This window comes from Phaseolus vulgaris, chromosome 8 (genome assembly GCF_051622355.1).
Source record: "Phaseolus vulgaris cultivar YP4 chromosome 8, ASM5162235v1, whole genome shotgun sequence".
Classification (NCBI taxonomy): Eukaryota; Viridiplantae; Streptophyta; class Magnoliopsida; order Fabales; family Fabaceae; genus Phaseolus; species Phaseolus vulgaris.
The window spans coordinates 5,090,976-5,110,755 of NC_143505.1; the positions used below are offsets into that span (position 1 = coordinate 5,090,976).

The 19,780-nt window shown below is 30.3% G+C and overlaps 1 protein-coding gene across 1 annotated transcript; it reads right to left on the bottom strand.

The window, feature by feature from the left end:
- Positions 1 to 16,260: 16,260 nt before the first annotated feature.
- Positions 16,261 to 19,205, bottom strand: CBSX6 (Cystathionine beta-synthase (CBS) family protein). Its single transcript, XM_068628474.1, has 2 exons — positions 18,318 to 19,205; positions 16,261 to 17,400 (listed from the first exon to the last, which is right to left on the bottom strand). The coding sequence occupies exons 1-2, from the start codon at positions 18,656 to 18,658 to the stop codon at positions 16,470 to 16,472; spliced, it is 1,272 nt and encodes a 423-aa protein (XP_068484575.1). The 5' UTR covers positions 18,659 to 19,205; the 3' UTR covers positions 16,261 to 16,469.
- Positions 19,206 to 19,780: the final 575 nt, after the last annotated feature.

Genomic DNA, 19,780 nt, shown 5'->3' on the forward strand with positions numbered 1-19,780 from the left:
AGCGTAACTAGGTAGCTTAGTGCATGCTTTGGTGTGGTTGCTTTTGGCTTTGCTGTGTTTGTATTGTTTGTGGTCAGAGATTTTTGACAGAAGGAATAAAGAATGAGGTGCAAGTAGCTAACACCACTACTCCACCACCTTTGAAAGAAGTTTTTGGGATTGCATTAACTATTCTTACGTTGCTTTGTATTTTATTCTTAGCACAAATACAAAGTGCGATTGCATTAATAATGCAAGCATCCTAAATTCTGTGCTCGCAGATGATACTACTATTGATGTTATTTTTTGCAGTTAGAAGGTGACAACACCAACTAATACCAATCTTGAAGTCAGTCAGAGAAGCTTTTTATATATGTATAAAATAAAAGTTGAATGTTGGTGTGTTGTGCTTCAGCATCACTCACTCATTCTCATTATATGCCATGTATCTAATGCAAAAGTTGTTTTTGTTTTAGAGTAAGTTTGGGCCATTCAATTATAATGAATTGGTTCCATCAATTATTATTGTTGTTGAGCCACATAAAATTATGCCTGCTTAAAAGAAATATAAACCAATCATCTCATTTCACTTAAAAGTGATTAAAAAAATTATTGATATCTAAAATAGTTTTTATTATTAATAAAATTTATAAACTAGTATCTAAATTAGTACATAATAATTAGCTATCAAGATTTTAGCTACCAACTACTTTACATTCCAAAGTTGGTAGCTAAAACTTTGGTAGCAAATTAGATAACAAGTTGTACTAGTGTTGAAAAATTATTCAACGACAATCTTACAACACTGGTTCAGAGTCAAACGTCATCTATTAAAACACAAGACATTTATGAAATCAAAATGAACCTATAGACAACAGTTCATGGTATAATCGTTGTCTATAGTTATGACCAAGCACATAGGCTATGGTTCCTATCAACAACCGTCATCTGTGATCCTCACATAGACGATAGTTATCATAAAACCACAGTCTATTATTCAAATTTCAGCATAGACAACAATTATTAGTAAGAAACACCATCTATGAGCTTTTTATTTTACCCTAATCAGAGTCTTCCTTACTTACACTCTCATAGTTTTCGTTCTCTTTCTTGCACTCTCGTCTCCCTATAGTCTTGCTCTCCATGCAACTTGCTTCCATTGCTCTTTGTAAGTTCTTTTATTGCTCAATTGGTTGTATGTTGCTCCTTCATTCATTCATTGCTCATATTTGATGTTTTTAGGTTCTCCATTGTCCAGGGTGTATTCTTGACTGTGTTTTGATCTCTTCCACCTTGCTCCTTCACATCGTTGCTGCGCACCACCACCATGTTGGTCAAGTTCTTTTTATTGTCTAAGAAAAAGAATGTTAATATTTCTTTATTTTTGTTTTTGGGGTTATTATTTTTTATGAATACGTTAATTTATATATTATTAGAGTCAACAAAATTTAATAAGTAATTTTAGAATTTATAATTAATATTATTTTAGTTATATAATTAAGATTATTAAAATTTAATAATTAATATTAGAGTTTATAATTAGAGTAATATTATTTTATAAATAATTTTAGGATTTATAATTAATATTATTTTATAAATATTTTAGGATTTATAAATAATATAAACAATGAATATAATATGTAAAAGGCTTAAGGCTTGAAAGGGTGTGGTTGAATAATGATATTTAATGTGTTTTAGGAAATATAAATAGTATGTTCATGCTTCTCCTTTTTATATGCATTCAATGTTCATGGTGGGTTTTATTTTCAAACAGACATGGGAAACAAATAAGAGTCTTGTAATATATATGAAGAACCTAGACACTCCATGTTCGACTGAATAAGAAGTTATTTCATTCTATAAGTTATGTTTTTATCTAAATTCTCTCATCTAAACGTAACATTACATGGGAGCAGAGGCATCGGATAAAGCCATAACAAGATTATTCAATTTGTTGGGATGAAGGAATTAATGTTTTTAGTTAGAATTTGTCATTGACATCCATCCAAGAGGGAGAATATAAATTCAGGTAAATGAAACAATAGTTTTTGCCTTTGTATGATATAGTTAAACTCCTATAACCAAATTATAAAATTGGTTTCAAATTGATCTAGATCATTATCTTTTTCTTTTCATCTGAATGGAAATATTTACTTTTGGATTTTATTTTTATTGTCTCATTGTTCAAATGTCATATAATGTAAGATGAGGGGATTGTTATCTTGGAATTCGATAGAAGTCATCATTATTATCCAAACAAGAGGATGAGTGTGACTACTATGTTATGTAATGGATGACTTCCATTATATAAGGATATGTCTTCAAGGAAATTGGGATTAGGTAATAATACTTAAATTATTCTTTATAATAAAAGTATACGTACTTTAACATTAATTTGAATTTATTTTCTATATTGCAGAATTTTACGGATGCTCAACCACTACATTTGAAAGTAGTGGACTATGTGAGAATGTTTGGACCACATACTTAATTAATTTCTATTACTCTAGTATAACTCCTGAATAAGATATAGGTTTAAGTAATATATATATATATATATATATATTATTGTTTGAAAAAATGTGTATTTGTCTGAATTTGTATCTGACTAGGTTTTTAAATAAATAGGTTAATTAAGAGGAAGAATATAAAAAAATTTGAACTGAAAAAAAATATCATAATAGACTGCAGTTGTGTCTACAACCGCAATCTATACCCTAATAACCACTATCAATAGTGTCTTATAGACTACGGTTGTGAGTCGTCGTCTATAAGTCAAAATATAAACGACGTGTTGAAAATCGTTGTCTAATAACTTTAAAAACGGTTTTCTAAGAACTTTTGTGCACTAGTGCTAGAAATTATCTATTAATAATATAAATTACTTTAAATACTAATAAATTTTGTAATATCTAGTTTAGTCAATAATAACAAATTATTTTTTTTCTAAAATTGATTTCTATTTAATGATTTTCTTGTAGTGTTTCATATGTTTCTAATTTACAATAAATTTGATAAATTTATATATTTATATAAAGAGAAACAGATGTAAAAAGAAAAAAAAAAGGAAAGCAAGCTTGTGTTCATAAATCATACTTAAATACTCAAAATTATAAATTATAAAGTAGCATTATCAACATGAAATACAAATGTAAAATTTTTTCAAACACAATGAAAGTTAAAAGGAAAATACTCTTTTTCTAAAATACAACTATAGTATTTATAATACTTTTTTTCTTATTCAAATTGCATGATTGATTTTCTCGTACTAAGTCCTTTTGATTACATTTTTTTATTCTACCCACATATTCCTCTAAGTTCAATATATAACATATTATTGTTGAAAACCGTCCTTGATCCAATAAATTTTATCATATAATGAGATAAAACGAATCTCTTGTTATATAAATCATTGTTTTAACATGAGATGAAAAAATATCTAACTATTATATTAATTCATCATTTTATTGAATTATTTGAATACATTATTTAATATGTAAAATACAAGAATAAATTCTATTTTTTAGTACAATAAATTCTAAATTCTCTCCATCCTAATTATATTTTCCTTGAAACCTTAGTGTGTGTACCCCATCTATACATGTCGACTAGTATAAATAAGCAGTCATCTTTTATTCTAATTTACGAAGATTGGGTGATGCTGTGCTTTTAAGGTTTGTATGATTTGATGTTTTGTCGTACGTGAATCTTAAGGTAAAACGGTTGAATTACGAAAAACTTAACCCACATAGTACCGTTAAAAAAACTATGGTTGCTTCTTAAACAATCTTAATGCACAACCATAAGTTGGACAATCAAGTGAACCAACTCGAAATTCATTTTAAATTTAATTTCAAAATTTACTTGTTAAAGATGATTAATGGCTAAATTATAATTGAAATATGCATAATTCGTCTCTTTAAGTTCGTGAAAAAAAAAAATCACTAGCAAAATTTTTCATGCTTTGCATTTTTTTATATTTCACCAAATATTACAAAATTTGTAAAAAAATATATCTAAAATAAATTAAATTAATCTTTATTATGACTAATTTAGAATATAAAGTAGTTAATAGTTACAAATATTATAGTTAATATTAGATACAAATTTAGAAACTATTTTATAATTTTTTATTAATAATATAAATTACTTTAAATATTAATAATTTTTAATAAAACAATAACTAATTTAATTAATATAATAATTAATTATTTTTGTCTAGTAGTTTAAAATTAGTTGTTATTTATATTAAATGTTATTTAATATTAGAAGAAACTTATACTCAAGATTGATTTTTCTAATGTTGAATAGTAATTGATTTTTCAAGATAGAATATATCCTAAAGAAGACATCTTGCAACACAACTTACAACAAATTCATTTCAAGCAATGTTCAAACGAATGTTTTATTTATTTGCACTTTCTTTGCTATACTTAATTTTATAGATATACCTAAGAGAAAATAGACTAGTTCTTATTTATTAATTATCTTTAAGATGCTTTATCTACTTGATTATAACATTTTATTTTATTGAGAGTAGTCTAGTTGATGAGACATAAAAGAATACTTGAATTATTGGTCAGAGAAACAATTTTAAACTTTAAAAAAGCAAAACCAAGAATTTAGCAAATTAGGTATGGAGTTGTGGATTGCAATTATTTGGGAAATTTGGAATCAAAGAAATAACGTCAGGTGTTTAAAAATATTGTAGTAGATGCATTTGAAATTTTTTCAATAGCTCGGCTAAATGTTTGATTTTAGATTACTACTAAAGAGCACTAAACTAATTTCACATACTCAAAATGGTGAGTAGATCCAATGGTGAGTAGATCCTTTATGTTATGAGAATGTGCAAGAAATAATTTGTTTTGTTATTCTATATATAAAATGTTGGGAAAAACGGGTAATTTTCCCACTAAAACAGAACCCTAACAGAGCTACCCGACAAATAATATTGAATAAATAAAGCGGAATAATAAAAGAGATAAAGAGGAAACACACCAGAAAATTGTTAACGGGGTTCAGCCAATTTAGCCTAATCTCCAAGCACAGCAAAAATAGCTCACTTTTATTATTACGGGAGAAGATATTACAAATTGGGATATCTAACAGTGAAGGAGGAGAGTTTAATTTATAACCCTCAAACCTCCTTCCCAAACAATGAACCCACCGATGTGGGACTTGGGATTTAAGCCAAAATCAACAAATCTCCACCTTGGCTTAATTTCAAGTCCCACCTAAAACAAATCTTCTCAAAACATAACAAAAACAAACTTTGTAGTGTTTCAAATTTGCGCCTCCGGGCGCCAACTTCAAATGTGCAAGATATTAACCAAGTCTAAACAGTGTTCAAACTTGGCCCATGTAACCACCTTGCCTTGTAGCGAACATCTTCTTTATTAGGAAATTCTTCTTTCTTTTCAAATACCCATTTGCACCCAATTGCCTTCTTACCTTTTGGTAATTGTGCCAGCTTCCACGTCTTGTTCTTCTTCAAAGATTGCATCTCCTCTTCCATCGCACCTGCCCAATTACAACTCTCTGAGCTTAGAATGGCTCCTGGGTAAGTGGATGGAATGTCATCAACAACTGGAAGTGCATAGGCAACCATATCCATGAAACGAGCAGGCTTCTGAATATCTCGTCTCTGTCTTCTAACTGCAATTGGCGTTGATTGCTGTTGAGATTATTGGGTAGGAACCTCTTCCTCATCTGACTCTTCTTCTGCCATAGGAGAGTCACTGGTGGTGTTTCGTGTTGGAATCATCACTGTCTGCTCAAACTCCACCTGCTTTCGGGCACACTCCACCTGTTGCGGAGTACTATCAGCTCCTTCTGGATTTACCTTCTTAAACATGGCAGATTCATCAAAGGTAACATCCCTGCTGATAATCGTCTTCTTTGCCTCTAGACACCACAAACGGTATCCCTTCACTCCAGGACTAAAGCCCATGAAAAGAGCCTTCTTTGCCCGTGGATCCAACTTTGATTCAATCACATGATAATATGCAATAGAACCAAAAACATGCAAAGAATCATAATCAGTTGCAGGTTTTCCAGACCATACCTCTAACGGGGTTTTGCCATCTATAGCAGATGATGGCAAACGATTGACGAGATGTTGAGCGTATGTCACAGCCTCAGCCCAAAACTCTCTTCCTAACTCAACATTAGACAACATACAACGAACTTTCTCCACAAGTGTCTTGTTCATACGCTCTGATACCCCATTCTGTTGTGGTGTTTTTCTAACAGTGAAGTGTTGAACTATGCCACAATCTTGACATACCTTCAAGAACGGATCACTCTTGTATCTCCTTCATTGTCTGTTCGGAGAACCTTAATCTTCCTTCCTGTCTGGTTTTCAACTTGAGCTTTCCACTTAAGGAAAATTTCAAGCACATCATTTTTGTTCTTCATAGTAAACACCCAAACTCTCCTGGAAAAATCATCCACAAAAGTGACAAAATAATGCCTACCTCCGATTGACGGAGTCTTGGCAGGTCCCCACACATCTGAATGCACATAATCCAAAATACCCTTGGTATTGTGAATTGCAGTGTCAAACTTCACCCTTCGTTGTTTTCCCAGAACACAATGCTCACAAAATTCAAGTTTGCAAGCCTTCGTACCTTTCAACAGTCCCTGCTTGGTAAGAATTTGCAAGGATTTTTCTCCAGCATGTCCCAACCTCATATGCCACAACTTTGTTGCCTCAGCATCCTTCTTAGAGCTAGAAGTTGTTACCGCTACTGTCCCCACCATTGTACTACCTTGGTAGTAATACAAATTGTTCTTCCTCACGCCTTTCAACATCACCAGTGCTCCTGAAGTTGCTTTAAGAATTCCATCTCGCATCATCACAACTAGGTCTTTAGATTCTAAAGCCCCCAATGAGATGAGATTCTTCTTCAACTTTGGCACGTACCGTACATCCCGCAAAATTCTGGTGGATCCATCATGATTCCGCAGCTTGATTGAACCTATCCCAGCTGTCTTACATGGATTATCATTACCCATGTAAACAACCCCGCCATCAAGTTCTTGAAATTCAAAGAACCAATCCCGAATGGGACACATATGATAGGTACAACCTGAATCCAATATCCACTCATCTGGATACGATGATGCTGAAAGCGAGACAATTAAAGAGATATCTGATTCCACATCACTTTTGCATTCTGCAACATTTGCATCTTGTGGAGCCTTCCCTTTCTTCTGCAGTTTTGGACAGTCTTTCTTCCAGTGTCCTTTCTCATGACAGAAAGCACACTCATCTTTGGCAACGGCTCGACCTTTAGACTTAGACCTCCCTCTTCTCCCATTTGTTTGGCTTTGCTGACGACCTGTTGCCACCAATGCTTCTTTTGATGTCGTTGATTTGGTTTTCATCTTATCCTGCTTTCTCAATTCATGACTATATAAAGCAGAACAAACAGCATCTAACGACACATTCTCCTTCCCGTGAAGGAGTGTAGTCTCCAAATGTTCAAATTCATCAGGAAGAGATGATAACAACATCAAAGCCAAATCTTCATCCTCAAACTTCACATCTAAATTCAACAGGTCTGCTACTAATTGATTAAACATAGTGATGTGTGCATTCATAGTAGTACCTTGTTGGTAGTCAAATTGGAACAACGTTTTCTTCATCAGGAGCTTGTTCTGACCACTCTTCTTTAGAAACTTGTCCTCCAATGCCTTCCACAGTTTGTGGGCAGAAGTCTCATTTTTTACAGCATACTTCTGCTCTCTGGACAGGCAGGATCAAATAGTTCTGCATGCCAACCGGTTGATGATGTTCCAGTCTTTCTCCTCTACCTCTTCTGGTTTCTCTCCTTCAATAGCAATATCAAGACCCTACTGAAAAAGAGAGTCCAAGACCTCTCCTTGCCACATGCCAAAATGTCCAGTGCCATCAAATATTTCCACCGCCAATTTCAAAGTGGACACCGGGAACCTCGACCATGATGACGAGGAGCCCGACACTGGATACATCCTTCGCTTCTTCTTCTTTATTTGCCATTACAAACTCAAAATATAATATTCAATATTACAAATAATTTCAAACAACCCAAGGCGAACCTTCGACTCTTGATACCACTTGTTGGGAAAAACGGGTAATTTTCCCACTAAAACAGAACCCTAACAGAGCTACCTGACAAATAATATTGAATAAACAAAGCGGAATAATAAAATAGATAAAGAGGAAACACACACCAGAAAATTGTTAACGGAGTTCAGCCAATTTAGCCTAATCTCCGAGCACAGCAAAAACAACTCACTTTTATTATTATGGGAGAAGATATTACAAATTGGGATATCTAACAGTGAAGGAGGAGAGTTTAATTTATAACCCTCAAACCTCCTTCCCAAACAATGAACCCACCGATGTGGGACTTGGGATTTAAGCCAAAATCAACATAAAACATAGACAACAATTAAGGAAATTCTAACGGTGGACAAATTAATAGTGTTTAGAGGGGTTGTCAAGGTTTGTCAAAAAACAGTTGCAGTATGTTTTTTTGGAAATCTTAGTGTGGGGGTGGTGTAAGGCCTTCTATTTTGGATAAAGGCTATGGAGTAAATATTCTCTATTATTTTCTATTAAGAAGTGAATTTTAGATATGACTCAACCTCATAAAACTAGTTTATAAAGTGCACTTACTTATATACTATGAAATGTCCTAATATCTAGTCAATGTGTGATCTCCAACATACTCTCTCATCATGTTGAGAGTGACAGCTCGTGTGCGGCGTGAGACAATATATTTATGCATAGTCCGGTGACCCAATAAGTCTAACCAACCACTTCTCGTTAGAACGAGACTCTGATACCATATTAAGAAGTTGACTTTTAAGCATAATTCAACCTCATAAAACTGGTTTTGGATTCTGTGTTTATTGTTTTGCTTTCTATTGTATGTTTTGTCCATCATATATGAAAATTAGATTATGTTATTTTTTTTATACGAGTTGGATTATCTTTTATATATTCTAATTTATTTAATTTATTGAAAAAATATCATTTAGTAACGAACAAATTGTTACCTCCAATGTTGTAATTTTTTTCTTTGATTATTTAAAAGTATACAACTATAAATACTAAAATTTCTAAATCACTATAAATAATTTTATATAATAAAGAAGAGATTAATGGTTCTTTAGATGGGGAAAGTGGCCTAATTCTATGAGGCTTGTGTAAAATAATACTTAGACTATTGCATAAAAAAAAATTAAAAAAATAGTTGAGAAAATCGTAAATGTATTGTGAAAGAATATTTTAATGAAATTTAGAGTTTAACCAATAGTTAATTTGAAAAGAAACAAATCCATATAAAAATATTTATGTTTTCTTCTTTTTTTTCCTTATCCTTCCTCTTGTAAAATGGGATTTTGCAGGAAAAATAAAACTCAAACTTTACAAAAGTTTTTAAAACAAAATTTAACTTTAATTCTTTGTTTTAACAACTTCCACTCAAATTATGACCATTTCCATTTAGATGTTGGAGATCAGATACATCATCTTGGATGATCTTCACTATCCATAGAAAGCAAACTTCCAAAGACAGAAAAATTGAAAACCAACAAAAGGGAAAATGCACTCAAAGATTATGAGAATGAAATGATAGAATACACAAACAACATCACAAAATAAAAATAATAAAAATTGAACGTGATTTATATTTTCTTAGCCCACAGAACAAAATATTTCAGTAAGTATTTGTTTATTCTGACTCTCCATTAATATTCTGGTTTCAACACTTTTATTAATATAGTTTTGAATAAAGTTTAGAAAATGTTGATGATTTAGAATTAGAATTTTTGATGTTCGAAAAGATGGAAGCAAAGAGATGGGGAGAAAGAAGAGAACGTGTAGCATAATTTGTGGTGTAAATTATGAATAAGTTGAGTTTGTGACGGAATCAAAGATAGAAAAATAGATGGAGAAAGTTAGAACACGTTCTTCTAAGATGTTAACAATTCACATGTCTTGCTTTGAAGAAAGGAATAGAATTTTTGCATTGCATGTGTGGACACAAACACATCAAATCTAAATTGTGTGGCTTCATTAGTCACATCTAAGATTTTTTAACCTTTTCTTTATCTATCCAACATATCTTTTGCAACTTCTTTTTTCAAACTTGTAACCTATTAAGGTGAAAATTAACTTAAAAATATTATTTATTATTAAAATTCTTTATGAATAGGTATAGTCTACCTATGTATCGTTTTTGTTAATATATGAGTTTTTGTCTACTCTTCCATATTTTTATATTTTCTTTCTTTTTTTTCTTTTGTTTAATAATATTTTTTTCATGTGATGACAAATGATTGTTGTTACTTGAGGTCAGTCTAACTTAGATCTTAAGTTGCATAGTGATGCCTAACATGAAAGTTTTTATTTAAAAAACTAACTTAAAAATACTCATTTTATATATATATATATATATAATTTAAGGTGAAGGTGAAGGAAACCTTAGGTGTTAAGGTGATTAAATCAATCAACAATTAAATTAAATTATGTTTTATAATTTTAATATAACCTCACGTTATTTATTTATATGTTGAGATAAATGATAATTTATATATATATATATATATTAATATATCTTTTAAAGACAAAACAATAACAGAATTCCGAGTTTTAAAGCAGACATTAACTTACCGATAGCGAGTGACACGATAGGTCCAACAAACACTCATTAGGATAGGTTTTAAATGGTTCTGATATGATAACATATTACAAAGTGAACTTTAAGTCTAACTCAACCTCATAAAACCGGTTCATGAAGTAAGATTTGCACTCACTTATATACAATGAAATATTCTCATCTCTAACAGGATTTGAAGTTAAAATAAATTATATTATATAAATTTTAAACCATAAACTTTATCTTATAAATTAATTTGTGAGAAAATATATTAAAGATAAATAAATATAAATTTTATTTTTAAAAGTTAATTAAATTTAAAGTCTACAATATTAAAATATATTTTTAATACTTAAATTTATCGGTCACATCTATCATTTTGTATGGTCAAAAATAATAAAATTGACGTATTTATATGTGTTGCATTTTGTTTGGAGATCTAATTATTTCTTTAACTTTTCTACTTGAATATTCTTATTTTAGTATCGAATGATGCTGAATTTTTTCTTCTTCTTCTTCTTCCAATTTTTAGTGCTGAGAGTATTCTGAATTTGCTTTCTCAGTCGCATTCAAAGTTAATCAACACGGTGTAACACTTTTTCAATTATTTGATTATTTATTATATATTTTTAAAAATTTAACTCAATTTCATAAAATTATATTTAATTTTTAATTAATATGGGATTTTATATATATATATATATATATATATATATATATATATATATATATACTACAAGAAAAACATGAAATAAAACTAATTTTAGAGACAAAAATCATTAATTATTATAATAACTAAATTAGAGGTATTTTAAAAACTAAAAAAAAAAATTTAAATTAATTTCTATTATTATGAAATGGTTTCTAAATTAGTATCTAATTAACTACCAATTACTTAGTTTCTAAATTTGGTAGAAAAATCTTTGTTGCTAATTAAATACTAATTTAAAAACAATTTAATAATATTAGAAACTAATTTAGAAATCAAAACCTGTTTAGTTTCTAAAATGGTCTCTAATTTATTCACTAGTAACTAATTATTTTTTGTCTTTAAAAATTGGTTTTTTTTTATAAACAAGAAAATAAAGAATATTTTTGATAAAAAGATAAAAGCATTAAGTGATTTTTTTGTTCAACTTGCCATCTTTTTCTTCACTGTTAACTTATTACTCATCCACTAAAAATACAAATATTTTTTTTTTAGTGTTATATTTGTACAACTGTATGATGTATAAACTAATAACTTCATAAATATTTAGTAAATAACTGATACATTGTTTATTACTAAAGTTAATTGTTAATTAATTGAAAATTAGATATTAATTATATATTGTGCTATTATAATTCGTACACTTTGTGTGATTAATGAAAATATTTATATGCTTAATGATATAATAACTTTTTTATTTAAGAAAACGAAAAGGATAAATTTATCCCACGTAATATTATAGCGAAGAATAATTTTTTTTTATATTCTTCACTTATATTTTTTTAACTCAATTTGTAGTTCTTAATACAGAATAGTTATTCAAATCAGTAATACAAGTATTCTATGTCAGAAATTATAAGACTAACTTTTTTATGCTTAGAACTCGTTGAAATAGGTTTTTTCTTCTCAATTCAACAAAGTTCTTCCATATATTCTCAATAAAAGAAAAACTTATGGAGATGCTTATAGAAATCTTGAAATATTATAATTAATTCGTATTTGTGTTAAAAATAATTTATAAAATTTTAATTAATTTAGATGTACATAAAAATATATTATATTTCATTACTTAAATATATTTTTAAAAAAATTACAAACCTACACTTTTTACTTTTCAAAAATAAAAAATTTGCTCAAAAATATCAATAAATTATTTACAAACTTTAATAAAAAAATTGACAAATTCATTCTAACTTTTTAATCCATACGTATTTTCTTTCTTCAATTTTTTTTTCACAATCCTAACCCAATCTAGACAACCTAAAAATACAGAATAATTAAATAATATATATAAGTTCAGTTAATTAAAAAAAAATAGAAAAATAGTATAAAAAATTATATTGACCAATTATTACATCAACATCACATAAAGTAGAAACTAGAAAAGGCTGGAATACACTTAAGAATATTCTTTGGTGCCTTACAACAATCAGAACAACTTTTTAAAAACATATATTGCACATTTATTATTAATTAATAACTTTGCATCATTCTAAAGTAAATAATAATTTTTATTTTATTTTTTTTATATTTAACTGTTTATTAATGGAAAGAAGTTACTATCCTCTAAATTAATTAATGCTCATATTTCTTTAATCAATATATTATAAAAAATATTTGTAAATCATCAACCAATCAATTTCTTAACTGGATTTTGAAAAAAAAAACACTAAAGTTTGAAGTTTTTATATTTTTTAAATTAAAAATAATATTTTACTAATTGAATAAATCGTCTATTAGTATTTTTAGTGTATGTAGAAAAATACTTGAGCAATACACAAAATACGACAAGACTCTATGTATTGAAACTTAATGTGAATATTTTTACAATGTGAAATTTATTTTGAGTCCTAAAAATAAGAATATGTACAAACATTTAATTATGATGTATAATGTTTAACCTATAATCAAATGATAAATTATCATAGATGATAAAATTGTGAATTTTGATAATAATATATGTTATTTTATTTTATTTATGTTATTTTATTGATGATATGCTTTTAATTATAAATAGTTTTACATTCTGGGAGATTTAAATTAACATATTAAAAATATAAGGAATTTTATTTAAATTATGCTTAATTAAAATGAGGTCTGGTCATATAATTAGTAAATTTTAAATATTAGTTTTTCTAGTAAACTTTGTGAGATAGTTAAGTCTGATAGTTTACAAAATATTATCATGAATAATGTGACTATAAGGGTTTCTTAAATAAGAAAATATATCCAATACACTAATATTTTTTAAGATATTAGTATTTTATCTTTTTAGTTACGATTAAAACTATCATCTATGATTAATAAAATTTGTTTTTATTTATAGGATTTTTTTAATTTAAATAAATTACTAAAATTTTAAATAATATAGTGTATTATTTAAAATATTTGGATTTTAAATGAAAAAATTAGCTTAATAATGGCTTTGGTTTTTTTTTTCTAAGAGAGAAAGAGTAAGAAATAAATCAAGTGGCTTAGATGTAGATGTATACTAGTGTTTTTTTTATATAAACATATTCTCTCTTCTTTTTACTATTTGTGTTACATTTTAAATTTTTGTTTGTATCTTTGTACTTTATTCTGTTTATATGTATAGTTAATAAATTTTTAAAAAAAAATAACAGTTATCCAGTTTGAAAACTTTACGTAGCTTATAAAAAGTCACATGAGGTGTCAGCTTAGCTGAGATGTCAAGTTGCGATGTCTAACATAAAAACTTTATTAAAAAAAAAAAAAAAAATCACGTTTGTTAATGCTTTTTGTGGGCTTGGTCATTTTGTACGTTAATTCTACTTCTACTTCTAGGCTATTCTTTTCCTGTATTCTTTACTTAGTTTTCGATTTTTTCCTTCACTATATCTCTCTTTCTGTTCTTCGCAGCAGAAGGTTTGTTACTAGCCAATCTTGCATTCTTTACCTCTGTGTTTTCCTATTTTCCTGCTCTGCACCTTCAATAACGTTTAACTTCAACAAATTTATAACAAATAAATAATTTAATTACTATAAATTTATATATTAGGTTCAATGCCAAATTATGTTAGCAATTGTTTTAAATTTAAATAATAAACTTGTACTTGCTACCAAATAATATTAGTTTGTTCTATTATACAAAATGAGTAATGTAATTTAGTCAACTCAAAGATTTGTCAAGTATAAATTAACACACGGATCTATCTGGCATATGGTATTCAACAATAAATATATTATTATATCTTTCAAAAAGTTCGTATTAAAAAAAATTTGGTAAAAGATTAACATTTGATTCATTTAATCACATTGGGTAGGCAAACTTTAATTCCATTAAAGAAGATAATAATATCTAGAATAAGAATATACAAACCTTAACCCCATTAAATAAGACAAGTTTAAGACATCTAATATGTAACTAGGGATGGCAAAGCGGGACGGGCCATGTGGGCCGGCTCGCGGCCCACCTATAAAAAACGCGGGACGGGTTGACCTTTTCAACCTGCTAACTCGCATTAGCCTGCGGCCGTGTGGGCCAGCAGTGGGGCAGGACGGGCTGGCCCGCTAACCCACAAAAACGCGGACTAGTCCGCAAACCCGCGGACCAGCTCTTATGCGAGGCGGGTCGGAAATTCTAGTCCTCAATAACTTTGCGGGGCGGGCCAACCCGGCCCGCATTTTTGCGGACCAAGCGTGGGACGGATCAATGCGGGGCGAGCTGACCGCTTTGCCACCCTGTGTAGAACATGTATATTTCAAATATTCGAAAAATTTAAATATTTGATAAAATTAATATATTTGTCATAGAAGTTCATAATACACTCATTCAAACATATATATATATATATATATATATTCACAAATATTTATTTTCATTAATCATTACATGTATATATTCATTTTCATAAACATTACATTAATCATTGATATTATTAAAATATAACTTAGTTCATAAATCTTTCATTCTTACATTAGAAAATCAAGTAAATTAGAAAATCAAGTAAAATAGAAAATTACAAACTAAAATAATTGTTTAATATACTCGTTTGAGTGACAAACATCCTAAGAAAAAAAAAGTTGTTTTATATTATATTTTCGTTTGAGTGAAATAATCCTACTTGATAAAAAAAATGTTTCATGCTTGAGTCAAAAGTATTTTTCTGAGTAAAAATAACAAGAAGAATAGATTATGCAACAATTCAAAGCATCCGAATAATTTTACCAAAAACCTACTCTATTATTTTCAACCTTCTCAACAAATTTAAAATACCAACTTACAACTATGCTAAAAACTCATACTTCAATCATTCAACTTAAATTGATCTTTTCAAAGTGAAACATTTATTTACATTAAATTCTCTAATCATAACATAATTCATACAAACTCAAAATTCAAGTATGTACCAACATATTTAGATAATTGAATATGGAATTAAAAAAATTTGGTGTACGGTGTCTTAATTAAAAAATCTTGAACTCTGTTGTTTGGGGCCAATAATTCATTTAATTTATTAAAATATTTTTGACTATGAGTATTGACTATTAGCCCAACACCAATTTGGAGTGTGGGCCCATTTTCTCCAATGATTGGTTTCTATTTTTATTTTATTGTTTACAACCCCACTTCTACTCGTCAACCACACCAAACATTATACATTAATAGATTAGGTCGAGATCTGAAAACGTTAGCCACATGCTTCACTATTACTTTAAAACCAATCACAATAATTCGATAATCCTTGTCTTCATGTGCAGCCCAAAATTATTAATGTAATCCAATCACAAATTTTGCACTCTTCCATTTCTCCTTTTATGCTTATGACTTCACGTAATTCTACTACACAAAGTAGTTGTAATATTAACTATGTTGAACTGCCAAAGTTCTTCCTTTTATGATCCATTCAGTTTGTTGTTAAAATGGAGAAAACTAGTAGTACGGCACCAAGATCATGGGATGAACAAGTTTCTTTAACAGATTACAAACTATACCTACTAAGGATAGTAGCTATGGACCACATGAAAACATTGCTTATTTTTAGCATCAATTTAACACAAACTTGTACAAACAAACAACCCAATCCAAACCCATTTTCATCTTAAATGTACTGAGATGATTGAGCACTGAAGAGTACTCAGTGAAAAAGTGAAAAGCAAAAAAATCAACACTGAATTTCATTTCCAAACCCCTCTGTAGATCTATTAACAGGAATCATGGCTGTAGGTGATTTGGTTACAGCAGCTAAAATATCAGTATATCCAACCACACCGACCAAAACCTCGTCATTCTCGTCCTCGGTCACCCAAACATGAGTTGCCCTGTGGGATAGCATCTGAGCCAAGACTGCAGCCAGTGAACTAGTGAGTTTACATGTCAGAGGAGCACTCCTACCCCTATACATGCTCCTGGAACCAAAACTGTGGCTCCCAGAATTGCTGAAGAAACCAATACTCCTGCTACTGAATTTCCTTGGTTTCCTTGAACCATTAACTAAATCACTGTTTCCAGTTGGAGAATCTACACTGAACTCAGGCAGTGACCTTGAGCTAACATTATCTTCAACTCCCATGACAAACTGTCCAGCCGAGAGATTCGCCAAAGCCCATGCTGCTGCTAAGTAATCGCATTTCCATAACTTGCATGCAGAAATTTCTCCAAGGATCTTACACTGACCATCTGGTGTGTTTTCTGTCACAGCAACTGCACTTGGATCTTGAGGAAGCTTTTTAGTGGCTGCAATGGCTGGAGTAGAGGATTCAATATAGCTGTAGTCTGCATTAATTGCTCCAAGAGCAACAATGGAAGTGAGAGGAAGGGGAGCCAAAGCGCCAAGACAACCAATGATGAAACGGAGAACATCTTCTCTAGAGAGACAACAGTACTTATCACGGATAACAGTGCCCGAAGTTGAGGGGCTCCAATTCAAGTTAGGAGGTAGATTGTTGCTGCTGTTGCTCGGAGAATCATTATTCTTGAGCCACTTGCCGTAGTAGATAACTGAGAATCGCTTACTCATGCCCTTCCATGCTACACTCTTCGGAACAAGCAGACGTTTCACACCTTGTTTCATCATGTCTAGCGCATCTATCAACCTTGATTGGAGGAAATAAAATAACATTAAGACTGTGTTTGAAGGATTAGAAATCTGAATCAATGTATATGTTGTTTGCCAAAGTTTGGTTTCAAGTACTTCATAATCAAATATTGTTATAAAATTGCAATGGCTATTTTGAATTTCTGAAAAGTATAAAATTGCAATGACTATTTTGAGTTACTCCATTCTTAGAGGAGTTTGATACAAGAGTATAAGATACCAAAGCATATGATACAAGGGAATTTAATATCCCATTGCTTGACATAAAAACTCAAGTTATCCAGTAGTTTACTCGAGAATGTTAAATTCCCTAGCATTGTGGGAAGTAGAAATTCTTGTAACAGGATGGAATCCTATTCCATCAGAGAGAAAAGATGCGGATGATGAAAATCCTCTAACCCCAGATGCCTAGGTGAGAAAATGATTGTGCACCAATCATTTCCAAGACACCTCATCTTTGATAGCAACATAAAACACAATCCTCTCTCCAAAACCAAACCACAAACCACCCACATACATAACATTCTTATCATAATATCATCACCAATGTCAGATCATGCACTTAACATTGATACCCACTGCTACTAAAAAAATCAATCCACCACCTCACAACGTAGAGAGGCTAATAGAGTCGCACACATACTATTCTAGCTAAAGCAAGTGTAAAAACATGGTTCAGTTAATATAAACAAGAGTTTAATTTTCATAGACAGTACAAAAAGATTTTCAAATCGTCAACTAATAAAAAATCACTCCAGATACATGTTTTGAAATAGTATAGAAGTCAACGACCTTACGTATATGCCAATTAACCTGTAATTGTGATTGAATGAAAGTGTAACTTACTATGAGAGTGTGTTCTAATTAAATTCTATGATCAAATCAAATCTAAAAGTAATTGAAACAGGTGCTGACCTTGTAGCAGGGTCAACAAGCCTGAGCAGCGAATTGTTAGGAACAACAACCTCAGAAACAGGAATCTTCAAGGCCTTGTCCTGATCCTCCAAACACTGACTCTTAGCCAAAAACGCAACTATGTCAAAAGAACTAAGGATACCAACAAACCTCTGCTGCCTCATCTCACTATTCTCAATCCCCACATGAGATCTCTTTTTCCAAATGGGTATGCTCCCTTCAGGGGACTCTCCGATCGCCCTAATCGCGGACTCCACCGTCTCACTCTCGTGAAACTCCACCAGCTCCGGCTTCCCCACCGTCAGATCGCCCACCACGTGGTACACAAACACCGACGCCATCAGAATCCAAAAGGGCGAACAAAGTCACAATAAAAATCAGTTTTTTTTAAAAAAAAAACAGAGAAAGGGTAGCTTTTTGTGGGCTATAAAAGGGTGTGGAGGAAGATGAGGAGGAGGTCAAGGGCGTTGATGGGGGGACGGTGGAGGATCAAGTGAGAGAAGGAGTTAGCCATTGGCATGGATGGGGAACAGAAAGGTAAAGGCCCATTCAATTGAATCGGATCAGAGAGAGAGAAAACAGAAGAATCGTGAAAAAAGGAGGCGTGGATTATAGGGAAGATATGATATGGAAAATTGGATTGGGTAGGTCCTTTGGGGGGACAATAGGAGGAGAAATGACAGAGGGAGGATGGATTCTTAATTCCGTTGGGGACTCACTGAGAATGAATGAGAAAGACACACCACAACACCAACACACAACACAACAACCTTCAATTTATCGAATGAGAAAGAAACAGAGTCACGCACACACAACATATGTCAAGTGTGACTCTTTGTGTGGCCACCTGCATCAGTGTTCCTGTTTCTCAGACTCATCTTTAATTTCAATTCTTCATGTTTTTTTTTTAATTTATCACCTATTTTTCATATAATTATTATTGGGTTTTTAAACAATATATTTATATATAATCGTTTAATTTTAGTTTTCCAGTTAAAACGATCTCTTATTGATTTTGATTAATACCCAATCTAAAATAGCCATGCATGGTTATTTTCATCAATAAAGTCAAAACTAATTATGTGTTACCTAATATAGGTTGTAACAGACTTTCGTTTCATTGTTAATTTTTTTTTATTTATAATTTTTTTAATTAGCTTTTATGTTTGTAAAGTCAATCAACATGATCATTTCATTAGTTTAGAAGAAAGTTAGTTAGCATTTTAAATATATTATGATTTTAGTTTCGGTAGAAAATAAGATATTTTCAAAACATTTTCACTACATTGGTTTACCAATATTATTTTCACTACATCTTCCCTTTCTCAACCTCATCGTCTATTTTATAGTATTATTATTATCATTTCAACTTCTCACTTCAGAACTTTTTTAAAAATAAATTTATGCTTTTTTTATTGTGTAATTTAATTTCGTATTTTTATAATGGGCAAATTATTTTTTAT

Bases quoted from the DNA above. Each gene is read 5' to 3' on its own strand.
- CBSX6 (XM_068628474.1), bottom strand. From the start codon at position 18,658: ATGGCGTCGGTGTTTGTGTACCACGTGGTGGGCGATCTGACGGTGGGG. The intron at 17,401-18,317 runs GTCAGCACCTGT...CCTCCAATCAAG, and splicing joins CTTGTTGACCCTGCTACAAG to GTTGATAGATGCGCTAGACA.